General features: G+C 40.2%; 1 protein-coding gene across 1 annotated transcript in view; it reads right to left on the bottom strand.

Annotated features, from left to right (window-relative positions):
* Positions 1-16,151, bottom strand: part of LOC125343145 (chromobox protein homolog 3-like) — a 47,098-nt gene extending 30,947 nt beyond the window's left edge. Inside the window, exon 1 of the mRNA XM_048335417.1 lies at positions 16,085-16,151. Within this exon, the coding sequence (XP_048191374.1) occupies positions 16,085-16,151 (67 nt within the window). The remainder of the gene's footprint in view (positions 1-16,084) is intronic.
* Between the last annotated feature and the right edge of the window lie 3,591 nt (positions 16,152-19,742).

Here is a 19,742-nt window from a genome sequence, read left to right as displayed (position 1 = left end):
TGTTCAGTCCTAGTATAGACATGGGCTTTGGCATCTCAAGTTCACAGAATTTATTTCTGTTTTCTATTTAGAGTAGACATTTGTTTCAGCAAAAAAGAGTACAGCATCTAGACAAGTGGACAGCTTCTACGACTTTGCAGATACTCAGATAGGATTATGAAGCAGTGGGATCTCTCTCTCTCTCTCTCTCTCTCTCTCTCTCTCTCTCTCTTTCTCTCTCTCTCCTAACTCATACACACACAAACAATAATTTATAGAAATTCAGTTGTTTCAATCATCTTATAAACAATATAATACTCCCAATAGCTTATAATTTGATGGCTCTTTGGAGGATACTCTGATTAGAAAATTGAAGTGACTACTACTTCATCATTCTAATTCTTTTCTTATATTTAATATCATTTTTGACTTCTTAAATCTGTCTATAGTATTAACCTGCAACCTTTCAACAAATAAATTAAACATCTACTATGGACAAACTAGAGAGCAGACAGAGTGTAGAGATATGAGATGTTAGTAATGATAATGTACTTAAAATGTAACAACATAATAACATCTTTATAAAGGAACTTACACTTACACTTGTTTCAAAATTACTTATGTTGTTTTCAAATCCAACAGTTTAAACTTTCCTCCTTTTTTCAATGCTCCACAATAGTGGTTTGAGCATATATTCCAATGCGAATTGTTCAGGTAAAAGGATTTATACAGGATAAGAAAAAGTACCTATGCACCATTCTCAGAAATACATAATCCTTGCTTCCTGCTTGCATGATTATATGGTTAATGAGATTTTAGACATGGGGTTGAGCTTTGCCTTGTAAATCTAATTTTGAAGGCCACACTTCAGGGTTAAACTAAGGGCCTCATGCTTGCCAGGCAAGCTGTCAACAATTTGAGCCATGCTTACACTCCATTACTTGAAGTTTTAAGCATTTGACAGCAAAGTGTGATGGTATCCACCTGTCTTTCCAGCTATTTTGGAGGCAGAGGCAGGTGGGCACTTTAGCACAGAACTCTGGTGACAGGATGGGCAACACATTGAGACTGTATGTCAAAAGAAAGAAGAAAGAAATGGGCATTTAAGGAGTTTTACAATATCTCTACTGATTAGCTATGTGAAGATTTCAGAAGAAATGTGGCTATTGGAATAAATTTCACATTATGTGATTCATTTGGGTGGTACTGGAATTTGGACTCTAGGACTCATACTTGCCATATTGTTCCTCTTTGCAAATAGCCAGGCCTCCAGGTTTGAGTTCCACTCATTATTGTGAGAAAAGCAACCCTGTTTTTGAGATGTGTATCATTTCCGGCCTGGGTATTGGCTTGGACATAGTCTAGCTATGGTAGGCTTCGTAAAGGAGCTAGGATAACAGATGTACACCAGCATGGGTAGCACTTCCCTGGGAAAAATCTTGCAAACATTTCTGGAACTGTGATCCCTTCAGTTACACCCCACCCCCAAGTAGCTACAATTGCAAAGGGGATCCACCAGCTCTTGGCATTATTTGGATTTTTAAAAATAAAAATTGGTTGTTTCTTCTTCCTGAGAAGGAAACGTGTACATGCAACACAAAAATTTTAGAAGACCAGTCATCAACGATTTTGTACAACAGTGGTTATTATTTGATGAGGTTTTGTAGCTATCAAGAAAATTAGAACGTATGCAGCAGTGGTTCATAACTGTAATCCTAGTAATTCAGGAGGCTAAGGTCTGAGGATTATAGCTTAAATCCATCCCAGGCAGAAAAGTCCATGAGATTCTTGGCTCCAATTAACCAGAAGAACGGCAAAAGTGGAGCTGTGGCTCATGAGGTAGAGTACAAGCTTCAAGCAAAAAAGTTGGAAGATGGTCCCATAACCCTGAGTTCAAGCCCCGGGGCCAACACACACACACACACACACACACACACACACACACACACACACATACACAGAGAGAGAGACAGACAGACAGACAGAGACAGAGAGAGACAGAGAGACAGAGACAGAGACAGAGAGAGAGTTAGACAAGACCTTGTCACATTTAGCTAAGAGATCCTTAAAGAAAGTGAGCTGACCATGATGATAATCTACACAGGTTATTAAACAAATCCCTGGTAGCTCTGATTTTCAGTAGATTTGTCACTCATATCAAGCACTGTTCAAATATAATGAAAATTGATTTGATTATGTCAACGAATTTTTTCTCAAGTCTACATGAGTAATGCAGTTACATTGAATTTTGGATGCATGGATAGAAATCAATCTTGTTAATACTTTTGACTTTGAGCCAGTTCACAGAACCTGACTTAGTGTTCACTGTTAGCATTACATCACTATGTTTAGAAAAGCATTGTGTTCTATAAAGTCAATGTGATTTCATAGGATGCAAATAAACATAGCTGATAGGTTTTCTGTAATTTTAACCATAATATATGCACAATATTTGCAAATAGTGCCAAAGGATATTGACTTTTCCCTTAGTTAAGTATACACCTTCCTGTTTGGATTATATAATTGAACACCATTAATCCAAGCTAAAGTAATCACAATAATTTTGCTTTGCAAACTAAAATATACATTAAGTAAAGCTATAAATTAAGTTCTTAATTTTTCCTGTGATATTTTAGCAAAAAGTAAGTAATAAAACCCATAGAGGAGATGTTCAGTTCAAATTGGTCCACTAAAAGAGTATCCATTAGCCAAAGCGTAAACTTTTGTATTCTTTAGTTAGATTGTCTTTAAAGTAAGTCATTTGGTTTCTAAATATTTGATAGAGTTTTTTAAAACAAAGTCATGGTATGATGTTTGCTTCTATCCTTTAAAATGTCAGTAGTAAAATCAGAATGCATGGTATTTATGATTAGCTTATGAGTTCATAAATCATTATTAACAATGAATACATAGTGATTTTATCAAGATACACAAGTTTAAATCCTGTTGCTGGGTGGAGATGGAAGCCCAAAATTAGAAGAGAGGCAAGGAAGTGGGGACATTGTTCAAAAAGAAATGTACTCTTTACTTGATTTATGTAACTGTAACTTCTCTGTATGTCATCTTTATAACAATAATAAAAGTAGTTTTAGCCAAATGCTAATGGGTATAATCCTAGATACTCAGGAGTTGAGATCTAAGGATCATGGTTCAAAGCCAGCCCAGGCATGAAAGTCCATGAGGCTCTTATCTCCAATAAACTACTCAGAAAAAGCCGGAATTGGTACTGTGCCTCAAGTGGTAGAGCTCTAGCCTTAAGCACAGGGAGGCTCAGGGAAGGACTCCAGTCCCTGAGTACAAGCCCAAGGACTGGCAATATGTATTTTTCAATCCCATTGCTTTTTTACATTACTGAGACAACTATTTTTATTAGGCATCCATGTATGTATGTGTAGCATTCATATGTAATTTATCTAGTGTTAATAAAATATAAGTTGTAATAAACGTTAAAATGAAAATGGCTTAATACCAGTTTTAACAGCACTTGTATACTATATATTAATTCTAATATGTGCCAAAAGTTGATGTTTTTGTGCCAATCCCTGGAATAGAACTCGAGGCCTATACACAACTGGTCCCTGAGTTCATTTGATGAAGATTAGAGCTCCAGATAATGGACATTCTTACTGGGGTGAGGTGGAATCTCAATGTTGTTTTGATTTGCATTTCTTTTATGGCCAGTGATGTAGAGCACTTTTTCATATGTCTCTTGGTGATTCTCATTTTCTATTCAGATAAGTCTCTTTTTAGAGGTCTTTAGCCCACTTATTAAGGGGGCTGTTGGTTCTTTGAGGATTTTTTTGGAATAATTTAATTTTTTTAGTTCTGCATATATTTTAGATATGAGGCCTTTTCTATTATATGGCTGGTAAAGATCTTCTCCCCATCTGTGGGCTTTCTGTTTATCTTGCAAGCTATGTCCTTTGCCCTGCAGAAGCTCTGCAGATTGATGCAGTCCCATTTGTCCAATATTTCTTTGATTTGTTGCATTTGAGCCTTTGTTAAGGAAGTTTCATACTGTGACAAGGAGCCCAAGTGTTTCTCCTACTCCTTGTAGAGTTTTCAGGTTATCTGTTTTTATTTCAAGGTCTTTGATCCATTTGGAATTTATTTTGGTCAGGGTGATATACAAGGATCTAGTTTTAAGTGTTGCAGGTGTTGATCCAATTTTGCCAATACCATTTGTTAAAGAGGCTATCTTACTTACATCCTATTTTGTAGGTCTTTTATCAGACTAAGTAGGCATAGCTTTGCGGGTTCATTTCTAGGTCTTCAGTTCCGTTCTCTTGGTCCTCGGGCCTGTACTTGTGCCAATACCAAGCTGTTTTGATTACTATAGCTTTGTAATACAGCTTGAAGTTTGGTATTGTAATTCCTTCAGCACTGTTCCTTCTACTTAGGATGTTTTTTTGCTATTCGGGGTCTTTTATTGTCCCACATGAATTTCTGGATTGCTTCCTCTATTTCATTAAATAAATTTTGCTGGGATATTAATGGTTATTGCATTGAATTTGTAGATACCTTGCGCAATATTGCCATTTTGACAATATGAATCCTCCCAACCCAGGAGCATGGGAGGTTTTTCCATTTCTTTAGTTCTGCCTTGTTTTTGTTTTTCATGGTTTTAAAATTCTCATCATAGAGGTCTTTCACTTCTTTGGTTAAGGTTTTTCGTAGGTATTTTATGTTTTTTGAGGCTATTGTTAAAGGAGCTGTTTTCCTGATTCGGCCTCAGTCTTTGGGTCATTGGCATACAGAAAGCCATTGACTTTTGAGGGTTTATTTTATATCCTGCTACTTTGCGCAAGTTTTCAATCAACTCAAGTAGCTTGGGAGTAGAGTCTATGGGGTTCGTTAGATACAGGATCATGTCATCTGCAAAGAGAGAGTTTGACTTCATCATTTCCTATTTGGATCCCCTTTATGTCTTACTCTTGCCTTATTGGTCTGGCTAGGAAATCTAGTACTATGTTGAAGAGGAGAGGGGAGAGCAGACAACCTTGCCTTGCTCCTGATTTTAGAGGAAATGGCTTTAACTTTTCCCCATTAAGAGTGATGTTCGCTGTGGGTTTGTCATAGACAGACTTAATTATATTTAGGAATGTTCCCTGGAATCCTAGTTTCTCCAAAGCTTTTATAATAAATGGGTGCTGGATTTTATCAAATGCTTTTTCTGCATCAAGCAAAATAATCATGTGATTCTTGCCTTTGCTCCAGTTGATGTGGTGGATTATGTTGGTTGCCTTGTCTATATTGAACCAGCTCTGCATACCCGGAATGAATACAGTTTGGTCATGCTGTATGATTTTTTTGATGACCTGGTGGAATCGATTGGCCAGAATCTTGTTGAAAATTTTTGCATCGATGTTCATCAGGGAAATCGGTCTATACTTCTCTTTCCTTGATGAGTCCCTGCCTGGTTTTGGGATATGGATTATACTGGCTTCATAGAATGTGTTTGCTAGGGAACTTTCACTTTCAATTTCATTGAAGAGTTTGAGAAATATTGGTGTGAGTTCTGTTTTGAATGCCTTGTAGAATTATGCTGTGAATCCATCTGGACTTGGGCTTTTCCTGGATGGGAGATGTCTTATTGAAGTTTCTATTTCAGTGCTGGATATGGGTCTGTTTAGAAGGTTTAAATCTTCATAGTTAAGTTTGTGCATATCAATTTTTGCAAGGAATTCGTCCATTTCTTCCAGGTTCTCAAATTTGTTGGTGTAAATATTTGCAAAATAGTCACTTATTGTGTTCTGAATCTTGATTGTTTCTTTGGTGTTGTTAACTGTTTCATCTCGGATCTTGTTTATTTGGGTGTCCTGCCTTCATTTATTTGGTCAGATTTGCTAGGGGTCTGTCTATCTTGTTAATTTTTTCAAAGAACCAACTCTTAGTTTTGTTGATTCTTTCTATGTTTTTTTTTACTCTAAGTCATTTAATTCTGATTTACTTTTAATTATTTGCTTCCATCTATTGGCTTGGGGTTTGGCTTGTTGTTCCCTTTCAAGGAGTTTATGGTGCTTCCTTAAGTTGTTGAAATGATGTTTCTCCACTTTGTTGATGTAGGCACTCAGAGATGTAAATTTTTCTCTTGAGTACTGCCTTTGCTGTGTCCCAAAGGAGCGGGTACTTTCTGTGGTCATCTTGGTTTAGTTCCATAAACAGTTGAATTTATGTTCTAATTCCTTCAGTGACCCACTGGTGGTTCAGCAATATGGTGTTTAATCTCCGTGAATTGTAGGATTTTCTGTGGTGGCTGTTTGAGTTGAGCTCTAATTTTATTCCATTGTGGTCTGAGAGAATGCAGGGAATGATTTTGATATTTTTGAATTTTTACAGATTTGTTTTGTGCCCTAAGATGTCATTTATTTTGGAGAATGTTCCATGTGCTGCTGAAAAGACTGTATAGTCTCATGTTGCTCGATGGAATATTCTATAGATGTCGGTTAAATTTAGTTGGTCTATGCAGTTGTTTAGTTCTGAGGTTTCTATGCTCAGTTTTTTGCATGTTGATCTGTCCAGAGGTGACATTGGAGTGTTAAAGTTTCCATCTATGAATATGTTTGGATCTATGCGTGTTTTTAAAGTCAGTAGTGTTTCTTTGATGAAGTTGGGTGCTCCTGTATTTGGGGTGTAGATATTTAGGATGGTTATACCCTCCTGTAGGAGAGATCACTTTATTAGTATGTAGTAACCCTCTTTATCTCTTCTTAGTGTTTTTAATTTGAAGTCCATTTTACCTGATACTATGATTGCAACTCCAGCCTGCTTATGGGGGCCATTTTCTTGGTAGGTTTTATTCCAACCTTTCACTTTTGGAAATGTTGCCTTTTGCCAGGTAGATGTGTCTCTTGGAGGCAGCAGAAAGATGGATTTTGATTTTTCATCCAACTTATGATCCTATGTCATTTAACTGGAGAATTAACTCCATTAATATTGAGAGGATTGAGAGATGATTGTTTTTCACTTTCATTATAGCTATGTTTTTCAAGGCTGTGTCTTCCCAATTTTTCTCTAATGTTCAGGTTTTCTATTTAGGGTTCATTTCAATGTCTGTATTGTGATCTTTATTATTTTCCATGTGTAAGAAATCCTTGAGTATTTTCTGTAATGCTGGTTTGGTGGAGATATATTGTTTCAGTTTTTCCTTATTGTGGAAGACTTTTATTTGACCTTTGGCTATGAGAGTTTAGCTGGGTGCAGTATTTTTGCTTGGTAGTTACTTTTCTTTAGGGTGTGGCATACCTCATTCCAGGCTCTCCTTGATTTCATGGTCTCTGCTGAGAAATCTGGAGTAGTTCTGTGTGAGGCACATCCGCCAAGACGGCTTACATATAAGGCGGTTCAGAGGGCCCTGACGTTGATATGAGCCGGCCCGTAGGGAGGTCCCATGACGTCACCCCTGATTGACAGCTCAGGCAACAAATCACAGCCCCTACATAGGTGCATGTATCCCTCCCCTTCCGCCGCCCTCCATCCTGTGTAAAAGAACAGATCTTTTCCTTATTAAACAAGTTTGGCTCTGACCGGCTTCCAGGCTGCCTATTTGTCCTCTGTGGAGAAGAGGGCTGGGTGATGGTCTGTCAGCCCCCATATCCTCTTCCTGGACCCGCCCGTGTTGGGTACACTTTCCCATCTCTCCTGCAGGACAGGAGAGTGTGGGAGGTTAAAAACCCCTGGCAGTTCTGATTGGTTATCCTTTATGAGATTTTTTCTTTTCCCTAGCAGCTTTAAGGATTCTTTCCTTGGTCTCTATTGATCCTCTTCAGATTCCAATGTGTTGGTGGGATGTCTTATTCTGGTCTGGTCTGTTTGGGGTTCTAAATGTGTCTTATATCTGGATAGGCCTACTTTTCTGGATATTGGGGAAACTCTCTGCTATTATTCTGTTAAATATATTTCCTATTCCATTAACTTCTTTCTGTAGGTTTTCCTCCATGCCTATTATCCTTAAATTGGGCTTTCTGATGGTATCTTAGAGGTCCTGAAGTGATCTGGTTTGCTTATTGGATTGGTTTTGTATTATTTCTTTTTCTTTCTCCATAACGTCTAGGGAAACTTCAGTTACTGAGATTCAATCCCCTACTTCACCCAGTCTGCTCTACAGGCTAGCTACTTGATTTTTGTATCTCCTTTCCTTCTGACTGTGCTTTCTTGATGGCTTCCATGTCTTCGCTATAATTTTCCCCTTGGTCCTGTATGGACTTCTTTACTTCATTAATTTGGTTCTGAGTGGTGTCTCTCAAGTCTTTTAGCTGGGTACCTCTCTTTTCATAGAACTCTTTGTCCTTCTGTTGGAGTTCATTTATATTTTTATATGTGGAAGCCATGAAATCCTCCATTACTCCACAGGTGGATTCATCGTGTTCATCTATTAATCGTTGAATTGCCTCCTCATGCTCTAGAATGATTGTCTGAAGAAATTCAACCTTTTCATTTAACATTTTTTATCAGCAGAGTTTGTGAAGCATTTTGAGGGTTCTCCTCTAGGTCTTTGACTGACTGCTCTGTTTCCTGCTTGTTCTAAGTGGCAGATGAGATTCCCTGGCTTACCATCTTTTTTGTGATTCTTCTGCCCATTTGGATTGGAAATGAAAATCTACAAGCACCTGTGAGCACTGTTTAAGACCTGAAACACAGGACTTCCGGGAAGACGGCGGAGGAGCTGCAGAGACCTAGCTGAGCTCCCTCCGACATCACAGTTTTCTCACCCTATAGAAACTTCTCCTAGAAAGACAGCCAGAGTAAGTTCTAACAGTACAGGGAGTCTGGCCCGAAAGGAAAAATCGACTTTGCTCATCTGAAAACACAGATTTGAGCTCCAGGAGGCGTCCCACCGCCATGCCAGTGCTGGCACCTGCACAGCGCCCAGCACAGCAACCCGCACTCTGCGCAGCTAAAGCACAAAGCGTAGACAAGGGAGAAATTCTCCAGATGGCGGCTGAGCACTGACGACCTGAAATCGCAGAGAAAGGGTGAGTATCCCACGAAAGATATTCTCTCTCGCACCCACAGAGCAGCTTCTAGAAGGCATCCTTTCCCTACCACCAGAGCAAAACGCCATCTTTGCCACTGGCATAGGGTCAGACGGATTGGAACTAAAGCATGCCTGGGGAAAGCGAGGTCAAAGGAGCCATCTTTGAAAAGGGCAATAGGGACCGACCAGTGAGAGCCAGCTCCACCCAGGAGAACGCCCCCTGCCAAGGCGGGTGGCTTATCCTGGGCCGTGGCTTAGCCAGAGGTGACCCACACTGGAATTTCTAAATTTAAAGGGAAAGCGGTGAGCAGCTACCTGGGGCACGGAGACACCAGACGGGGGAACAAACAGTTCCTGAGACAAATAAACGGTCCTGTCACAGAGGAAGCCCAATTCCCAGCTTGAAACGGAGCTGAATTACATAGCCAGTTTCACCAGGTGGCCACCCTGCCCTGGAGGGAGGAACCTGCCTCAGTCAAGCAACTCTTAGCTGGGTAAAACAGGCCAGAGGCGCACCACCCTGCTGAGTCCACAGCCTATTCAAAGCCAGGCATTAAAGCCCACAGCCCCACAGCAGACAGAGGAGCCACGGTTCCTGAGACTGCTCATGTCCCCATCTACAGAGGATGCCCAAGGCACAAAGAAAATCTGTACAAATCCAGAAGTATCAAAACCATTCCTTGCATTCTCTCAGACCACAATGGAATAAAATTAGAGCTCAACTCCAACAGCCACCACAGAAAATCCTACAATTCATGGAGACTAAACAACACACTGCTGAACCATCAGTGGGTCATTGAAGAAATTAAAACGGAAATTCAAATGTTTATGGAATTCAACCAAGTTGAGGACACAAAGTAACAGCTACTTTGGGACACAGCAAAGGCAGTATTCAGAGGAAAATTTATATCTCTGAGTGCATACATCAACAAACTGGAGAAACAGCAACTCAATAATGTAAGGAAGCACCTCAATTTCCTTGAGAGAGAACAAGAAGCCAAACCCCAAATCAATAGACAGAAGCAAATAATTAAAATCAAATCAGAATTAAATCAATTAGAGACGAAAAAAACCATCGAAAGAATCAACAAAACAAACAGTTGGTTCTTTGAAAAAATCAACAAGATAGACACCCCTGGCAAACCTGACCAAAAAACGAAGGCAGCACACTCAAATAAACAAGATAAGAGATGAAACAGGTAACATCACCACAGAAATAACCAAAATTCAGAAAATAATAAGGGACTATTTAGCAAACCATTATGCTAACCAATTTGAAAACTTGGAAGAAATGGGTGATTTCCTTGAAAAAATTCATATCCCCAAACTTAACCATGAGGATTTAAACCTTCTCAACAGAACCATATCTAGTATTGAAATAGAAACAGCAATAAATGATCTCCCATTCAAGAAAAGCCCAGGTCCAAATGGATTCACTGCACAATTCTACAAGGCCTTCAAAACAGAACTCACACCAATATTTCTCAAACTCTTCAATGAAATTGAAAGAGAATGTTCACTACCAGACTCATTCTATGAAGCCAGTATAACCCTCATCCCAAAACCCAGCAGGGACTCATCACGGAAAGAGGACTATAGACCGATTTCCCTGATGAACATAGACACAAAAATTCTCAAAAATATTCTGACCAATCGACTTCAACAGGTCATAAAAAAAAACATACACCACAATTAAACTGGATTAATCCCAGTGATGCAAAGTTGATTTAATATATGCAAGTCAATTAATGTAATCCACCACATCAATGGGAGCAAGGTAAAGAACCACATGGTTTTATCTCTGGATGAGGAAAAGCGTTCGATAAAATCCAGCATCCATTTATGCTAAAAGCCCTGGAAAAACTGGGATTCCAGGGAACATTCCTGAATATAATCAAGGCAGTTTATGACAAACCAACAGCAAGCATAACTCTAAATGGTGAAAAACTAAAGCCATTCCCTTTAAAATCAGGAACAAGGCAGGGATGTCCACTCTCTCCCCTGCTCTTCAACATAGTACTAGAATTCCTAGCCAGAGCAATTAGGCAAGAAGAAAATATAAAGCGGATCCAAATAGGAAAAGATGAAGTTAAACTTTCTCTCTTCGCAGATGACATGATCCTAAACCTACAGAACCCCATAGACTCTACCTCCAAGCAACTAGAGGTGATCCAAAACTTTGGCAAAGTTGCAGGATATAAAATAAACCCTCAAAAATCAAGGGCCTTTCTCTATGCTAACGACCCGAAGACCGAGGCTGAAATCAGGAAAGCAAATCCTTTTGCAATAGCTCCCAATAACATAAAATACCTAGGAAAAACCTTAACCAAAGAAGTGAAAGACCTCTTTGAGGAGAACTTTAAAAGCTTGAAAAAAGAAATTAAGCCATAACTAAGGAAATGGAAAAACCTCCCATGCTCCTGGATTGGGAGGATTAATATATTCAAAATGGCAATATTGCCAAAGGCTATCTACAAATTCAATGCAATACCCATTAATATCCCAACACCATTTTTTAATGAAATAGAGGAAGAAATCCAGAAATTCATATGGATCAATAAAAGACCTAGAATAGCAAAAACACTCCTAAGCAGAAAGAACAGTGCTGGAGGAATTACAATACCCAACTTCAAGCTGTATTATAAAGCTATAGTAATAAAAACAGCTTGGTATTGGCACCGGAACAGGCCTGAAGACCAATGGAACAGAATTGAAGACCCAGAAATGAACCCACGGAACTATGCCTACTTAATCTTTGATAAAGGAGCTAAAACAATAGTTTGGAAGAAAGATAGCCTCTTCAACAAATGTTGCTGGCAAAACTGGCTCAACACATGCAACAAACTAAAACTAGATCCTTATATATCACCCTGCAACAAAATCAATTCCAAATGGATTAAAGACCTCGAAATGAAAACAGACACCCTGAAAACACTAAAGGAAGGAGTAGGAGAAACACTTGGGCTCCTTGGTGCAGTACGGAACTTCCTTAACAATGACCCAGAAAGGCTACAAATCAAAGAAAGGTTGGACAAATAGGACTGCATCAAACTGCAGAGCTTCTGCACGGCAAAGGACATAGCTCTCAAGATAAACAGAAAGCCCACAGACTGGGAGAAGGTCTTTACCGGCCATTCAACGGACATAGGCCTCATCTCTAAAATATATGCAGAACTAAAAATATTACCTTCTTCCAAAACAAAACTGCAAAGAACCAATTGCCCCCTCATCAAGTGGGCTAAAGACTTACAAAGAGACTTCTCTGATGAGGAAATGAGAATGGCCAAGAGACATATGAAAAAGTGCTCTACATCACTGGCCATAAAAGAAATGCAAATCAAAACAACATTGAGATTCCATCTCACCCCAGTAAGAATGTCATATATCAAGAAAACTAACAATAACAATTGTTGGAGGGGATGTGGCCAAAAGGGAACCCTACTTCATTGTTGGTGGGAATGTAAACTGGTTCAGCCACTCAGGCAAGCAGTATGGAGATTCCTCAGAAGGCTAAATATAGAACTCCCCTATGACCCAGCAGCCCCACTTTTGGGTATCTATCCAAAAGACCACAAACAAAATCAAAGTAATGCCACCAGCACAACAATGTTCATCGCAGCACAATTTGTCATAGCTAGAATCTGGAACCAAGCCAGATGTCCCTCAGTAGACGAATGGATCAGGAAAATGTGGTACATATACACAATGGAATTTTATGCCTGTATCAGAAAGAATGACATTGCCCCATTTGTAAGGAAATGGAAGGACTTGGAAAAAATTATACTAAGTGAAGTGAGCCAGACCCAAAGAAACATGGAGTCTATGGTTTCCCTTATTGGGAATAATTAGTACAGGTTTAGGCAAGTCATAGCAGAGCATCACAGGAGCCCAATAGCTATACCCTTATGAACACATAAGATGATGCTAAGTGAAATGAACTCCATGTTATGGAAACGATTGTTATATCACAGCTGTAACTACTTTCAACGTCCCATCTGTATCGGTAGCTTTTATTATTGATGATGTTCTTGTATCACCTTCCTCTGATTGTACCTACACTATCTCTGTACTCTTATCTGAGCATATTGGAAACCGTGTATACTGCTATTAGAAGTAGGAAATTGAAAGGGAATACCTAAATTGAGAGACACAGGGTAAATAAGACAAACAACTACAAAAGCAATACTTGCAAAACTGTTTGGTATAAGTGAACTGAACACCTGGGGGGGGGGGGAAGGGAAATGGGGAGGAGGGAGAGGGGTATGAGGGACAAGGTAAAAAACAGTACAAGAAATGTATCCAATGCCTAACATATGAAACTGTAACCTCTCTGTACATCAGTTTGATAACAAAAATTTGAAAAAAAAAATAAAGTAGAATACAATTCTAGACTTTGCATGGATTGCAGTCTCCTTGCTGCAACAGGGAACTAAAAATTCTGTTTGGCTCTGATTCTAATATCAGTATCAATGCTTCATATTGTCCAAGTATCCATGGTATCCTTCCCTGTTTGAATTCAAATAAATAAGATTGCTATGGGGTGTCAGAACTTGCGTTCCAAGTGCCCTTGAGCCTTTTGTCTTCTGGGTCCCACTGAAGTTATTGATCTTTATCTGTCTGTATTTTCTCATTTTTTCCATCTCCACTATCCCCAGGTTTAAATTAGCAACTCTGTACTCTACCAAATACTCTCATCACTACAGTCTCCGAGGATCACAGCCTGTCTCATCCCCATCTCACTCCACAGCAGAATCGCATAGACAGATTTCACACATTAAACATGCTTGCACACAATTACTTGCCATCTCCCACATTCCTACCTGGAAGAACTATGACCTGACCCAACAACTGTCAAATCTCTGAACTCTGATACCAAGGCCATTTTTGCATTCATTTTTCTCTGTTACAGTGGTGCCAGCAAATCTCCTATGTGGTTAGGACCTCAGCCGTCTACTACTGCTGCAGCCAGGGGCCATACTTTCATCCATATTGCCCTGAAGGGAACCATGCTAAATAACCCAGACTATGAGAGAGTGTGCCCTATAAACTTGGGCCCCTTGTCCTCCCAATGAGAGTGATGAGTCACTCCAAGACTGGATGGCAGAGGAAAATCAAATGGTTAGAATTACTTTTGGGGGGTGTCAGGGAGGACTACTGTCAGTTGAACTCAAATGCAGGAAGAGTTGAGCTATTTCTCCAGGCCCATTAATTTTACATATATTTTGAATAAAGCTGATTGCATTTCCATAGGCTGAGTCTTGATTTCCCAAGATTCATGACCTTGTAGTATACAGTTTCCAATATTTTGTAGAGGAATAGGTCATTGTAGACACTTTTAAACGTCACCTCAGTTTGGCTTACTGTATTAAATAAAACTATTTTTTCTTAATTTTCTCATTTATGTTGGAGGAAATTTTAGGGAGTGATACATATTTGCATTCTGGACATTTTGCAAACTACCTACTGCACATGGAGGCAGGAAAAAATAGCAAAGTTTGAGGCCAGTTTGTCTACCTAGCAAGTTGAAGACCATCAAGGACTGCTAGTCTACTTTAAAAAAATCAAAATTTAAAAAAAAATCAAGGACAAGAACATTACATTGTGAACATCCTTTCCCTAGAATCTTCAAGGACCCGAGTTTGTGCCCAGCACCTCTAAATAAACAAAATCTCAAAATCAAAAAGGTATCACTGTATTTTTCTATAAACACATATAAAAATAACAAATTATAATGGTCCTTCAACACTATTGTTAAAGACAAATCATTATGATTAATCATGAACAAAATATTGCCCAACTTTTAAAGGAACTTGTTATTGAGAGAGAGGAAGTAGTCCATAGAAGCAAATAATCTTTTCTGATAGAGGAAGCAACTACAAAAACACTTTATTATATTTGTTCACGTAGCCAGTGGTATTGATGCAAAAACCGTATCACAACAACTCCCCCAATATTATGCTCAAAACCAATATATCAAAATTTATTTTATTATGAGGAATTTTTGTTTTACAACTTTAACTCCAAACCTGACTCAGTTACACATACATAGTAACATATATGTGTGTGTATGTACACATACATATAAGTCAAATGGTTACTGAGCTTCATTTTTCGTCTTCCAGAGAAGAATGTGAAGTTATTTTTCCTTCATCAAAACCAATTACTATCTGAGGGTACATCACAATAGTCTCTTTTGCTGGCACCAACTCAGCATCATCTGAATTTTTCAACTTCATGACAAACATCCTCCATTACTTGATTTGCCACCAATTATTCATTCAGGCTCTGGAACCCTAGCAAAACCCCTTGGATTTTCACTTGCATCTCTTTGCTCATTTGATATTCTAACATCAGATTAGTGGGCAGATAAACTCGTTTTGTGGGATTTTAGAAAAATCTCCATTAAGTCTGGGGAAACTCTGATTGTCCTCTGCTTCACAGGTGTTATCATCATATGAATGAGCCTTCTGTTTCAGGAGATAGTCTACCTTACCCTTTACTACATATTGACCCACTATTTTCTCCACAGCAAATAATTTAGGCAGTGCTTGTGCAACTTTTACACAGATTCCATATGGTGTCAATCTTCTATTTGATAGTACCCTTTCTTGAAAGCCATTTTTGAAATGCAGAAATGAAGAGCAATTATTAAGCACGTTAGATGCTTGGGAAAAATCCTGCAGCCACTCTGGACCATGTGCCTCAAGCTCCAGTCACCTCTGAGCAGATACTCTTTAAATTTTGGGATATGTCCTGGGGGAAAAAACAAGTGACAACAACAACAACAACAACAAAACAGTCTGACTCAGATGTGAAACTTCTTAAAACAACATGTGTTTAGATCTGAAAACTGTACATCATTGTGGCATCTTCCTTTTATTCAAATTGTCTTGTTAGAAACAGAAAAATTAAGCAGACCAGACAAGGACTCCAGGGTGATAAAAGCTAAGTTGCCATTCTAACCAAACCAACAAAAGTAAGACAACCCCACAAAAAATTCATTCAAAGAAACATCATAAGTAACTCATGAAAATTAAGATTCCAACAAACCTCCTTAGTGGTCCAGGGTCCTTAGGGACATCCTGTCTCCTCCACTTCACAGTGGCACCATCCAAGAGTGAGCCGCACCACAAAGGCCCAGGCTGCCAGTGGCCACCACGATGATCATGAGGATCTCTAGTGCCCCTGCCCGCATCTGCGCATTATGCTAGCCAGAGTTACGACTGCATGCACACACTCGCGTAGTTGTGATCCTGTAGATGATCTAGATGCGTGGATTGATGCACTCCATGCTAGCACTGACTCCTGCAATGCAGCAGCGCAGCACACACACAGTGAGGGTCCAATTACATACAGGAGCAGGCCTAGAAATGAGGGGTTGATATGGGCATGGGAGATATGCAGGTGTGTACCCACAACCCAGTTCTGCACCAGTGGATGCACACCCCCTGTCCTTTTGTGTTTCCTTAGGCTTTCCGTAATGGCTCACAATTATCCTTCAGCTGCCTTCTGTTTCTGTTTGAACGAGAGTTGCAGCACCATGCCTAACCGCTCTGTGTGTGCTGCAATGCTCCGTGGATTTGGATACAAGGATTTGCTTCTTCAGCTTTACTTTCTCATTTTTCGTTGGTGTTATTATAACTTGGCCTATGCAAATAACACACACAACTACATTTTAGAAGGATCATAAATTTTCCTGGATTTCTCCACCCTCACCCCTGACACAAGCACATATCCATGCCACAAGATTCTTTAGGATAAATGGATTGGGCAACACAGTCTCCAGAATCACCACTTTAACAAACACAGATCATTCTGAAATACAGTGCCACTCTGTCACCATTTAATTCCAGCTACAGCCTTCTGTCTCCATTTGGAAATGTAACTGGGTAGAGGAAATGTTTGCTTCTTTCATGCTGCGTTAGTGGAAATTCAGCATGGAGGCCCCAGGGCAACAAGTGTTCAGTGTTCATACTTTCCTCCTCCACTGCGTGGTGGCATTAACTACAAGGGAGTAGGAACCTCAGATGCAATAAGCAGGAGAAGAAGGGATTTTCCCACAACTTCTGGCACACTTTGGTAACCCGAGAAGAACCAGTGTCTGATCCTGAACCCCAGAGCAGAAGCTAATAGTCACAGTTGGCAGCTGCATCCTTCTCCCAAACTTGCACCCATCAAACCCCTTGCTCTCCACATGGTGGCACCACCACCAGACCCAGTATTGAATCTCTGGACCTGGCTTCTGGCAAACAGAAAAGAGCACATTTCTTTCTGGTTTCCTTGCCAAATCACACGCATTGGACACAACCTCTACCACTCAAGGCAGGCAACAACACACTAGTGACAAGAGTGCTTGCCTCATATACATGAAGCCGTAGGTTCAATTCCTCAGCACTACATATATGGAAAACGGCCCGAAGTTGTACTGTGGCTCAAGTGGCAGAGTGCTAGCCTTGAGCAAAAAGAAGCCAGGAACAGTGCTCAGGCCCTGAGTCCACGCCCCAGGACTGGCAACAAAATCAAAACAAATAAACAATGCAGGTGCATGCTCACATCCCAAACCACCATTGTACCTCAGAGGCTACAGCACAGTCCTGTCAAGTTGATTTATAATTTGAATAAACTTCTCAACACTTCCCCCTAGAACAACTTATGCTTCCACTTGAGCACAATGTGCCATGCCACTCTGACAACTTTTCTGTGTGGTGTCCATGTGTTTATGGGTGTGTATGAACTTGTGAAGGGGATGAGAGACTATAAGACTAGGATTTATGGATTTGCTCACTTTCACTTAAGTTTCTTGCTTTGGGTGCCAATCTATCACATGGAACACACTTCCAGTACAAATAACTGCTTTATCATTGAGATTGAGGCTAGGAAAAATTTTTCTGGAGAGTTGACAAATTCTGAGTCCCTGATTTTTTTCCATAAATAGCTAGCCTAAAGAGAACAAATCACTATACCTGGCAGAACCCTGATCTGAACAAAACAGGCCCCACAGAACATTAATGGAAGCATCACAGACTAAGATTTCAGAAAGCTTTTGTGGTTGAAACCAGCAAGCAAACAGTGGTAGAGAAGGTAGCCTTTCCCCTAAGAAATCAATAGCTGGGAGGGAATGGAATGCCAGTCATGGGAAGAACCCTGCGGAATGCTTTCCTTCTACACCTTTTGGCATGATCATCCTAGCCTGAGGCTGAAGTAGAGTAGAGGGGAATACTCTAACAGCTGCCCTCATCAATGCACACCCAGAGAAGATCACTGCCTGCCTCACCCCTGCACACATAGAGCAGAATCACATAGATTTAACACTTGAAATCTGCTCTCAATAAAGTTCTTATAATCTCCCAGATCCCTAGCCAACAATCACCTTGCGATCACCATACCAAGTAAGGATACTACTGAACTTGATCCAAGGCCATTGCTACAAGCCAATTGTCTCTGCCACGATGGTGCCAGCAGAAACTCATGTGCAGTTAGGAATTCCATCAAGTGCAAATGTTGCAACCTGATGTAATACTCCCCCACCAATACCTTGATATTTTCATGCATGTGATGAGTGCTTAGACGACCAACATTATACAAAGTTGCCAGCATTTGTTCATGCCTCTGAGACTCACTAGTGCAGTGAGGGACTCCTCACAGGCTGGTGGGCAGAACATAGAGGGTTTTTCTGTGTTTGGAGATGGGTTGGTAGTTACACTGACCCAACATTGCACTCATAAGCTGGCATAGTAACAGATGGGCCGGATACCTAGGACTCTGTGGTTTTCTTAGACTTTGAATGAAGTCTCCAGATATATGCCTCACACCCTGATGTTTCCCGTTAAAGAAGAGGTGAAACACAATGATGAATGTGTGTACTAGGGCATATGCATAGTCATGGCCTTACATTCAGTCACTTTCTTCCTCTTTCCTCTCTTTCCTTGCATCTAATCATTTTCAACATTCCACCACATCCACACTGAAGTGGTGCTATGTCCTTGCTATAGTGGAGACTGTGGGCAAAAAATCTTTTGTCTGAGCTATACCTAAGCCTAAAGACACCCACACCTTCCGTTACTCCCTCATTAACTGAGAGAAGAAGAATGGGTTGCCAGAGACATTAGAAACACCTTTTTAACCACCCAGGCCATAGAGCCACCTGGGTGGCCACAGACTAACTACACACATTGTCTCTTTTTGCTGTAGAGGCAGCTGAGGGGACCTTATTATTCTCTTCATGGAACAATAACCTTGCTTCAGTTGGGACACCCAATGACACCACAGCCCAGGGACATGCTTTCCCCTTCTTTTTTCTCGAATCACCAACCAAGAGCAGGCTGGAGCCTGTACTGCACCAGGCACACAGGAAAAGTGTTTTCTGCCCAAGTGTTGGCATCTGTACATTCGGGGATGGACCCCAGGCCCTCTGAACCCATGACTTCACAGTAGCAGCAACAGGTAACCAGAGTTGGCATTTTAACCATTCTCCGAACAAGTGCACACACATAGACGTAATTAGAATTTTTCAAAACCATTTGCTGCTGTTACCTTCACCACACCAAGGAGGAATCAAATCCCACACCCTAGTCTCCAGGCAAACAGCTAAAAGGCAATCCCTCCTTCACAATGATTTTAGCAATTCCCTCCTAAGTGGGCAGATTCCTCAAGCTCTTGCAGAAGAGTATCCTGTAGCGATGCACACAGATCACATGTTCCCAATGCCTGTAACCATTACGATGCCAAGAATCTCAGGACAACCCAGGACTTCCATACAGTCTACCAGGGGCTACTTGTGCCCCTC

The sequence above is a fragment of the Perognathus longimembris genome, chromosome 28, assembly GCF_023159225.1.
Source record: "Perognathus longimembris pacificus isolate PPM17 chromosome 28, ASM2315922v1, whole genome shotgun sequence".
NCBI lineage: Eukaryota > Metazoa > Chordata > Mammalia > Rodentia > Heteromyidae > Perognathus > Perognathus longimembris.
This window is presented reverse-complemented; position numbering and strand designations above follow the sequence as displayed.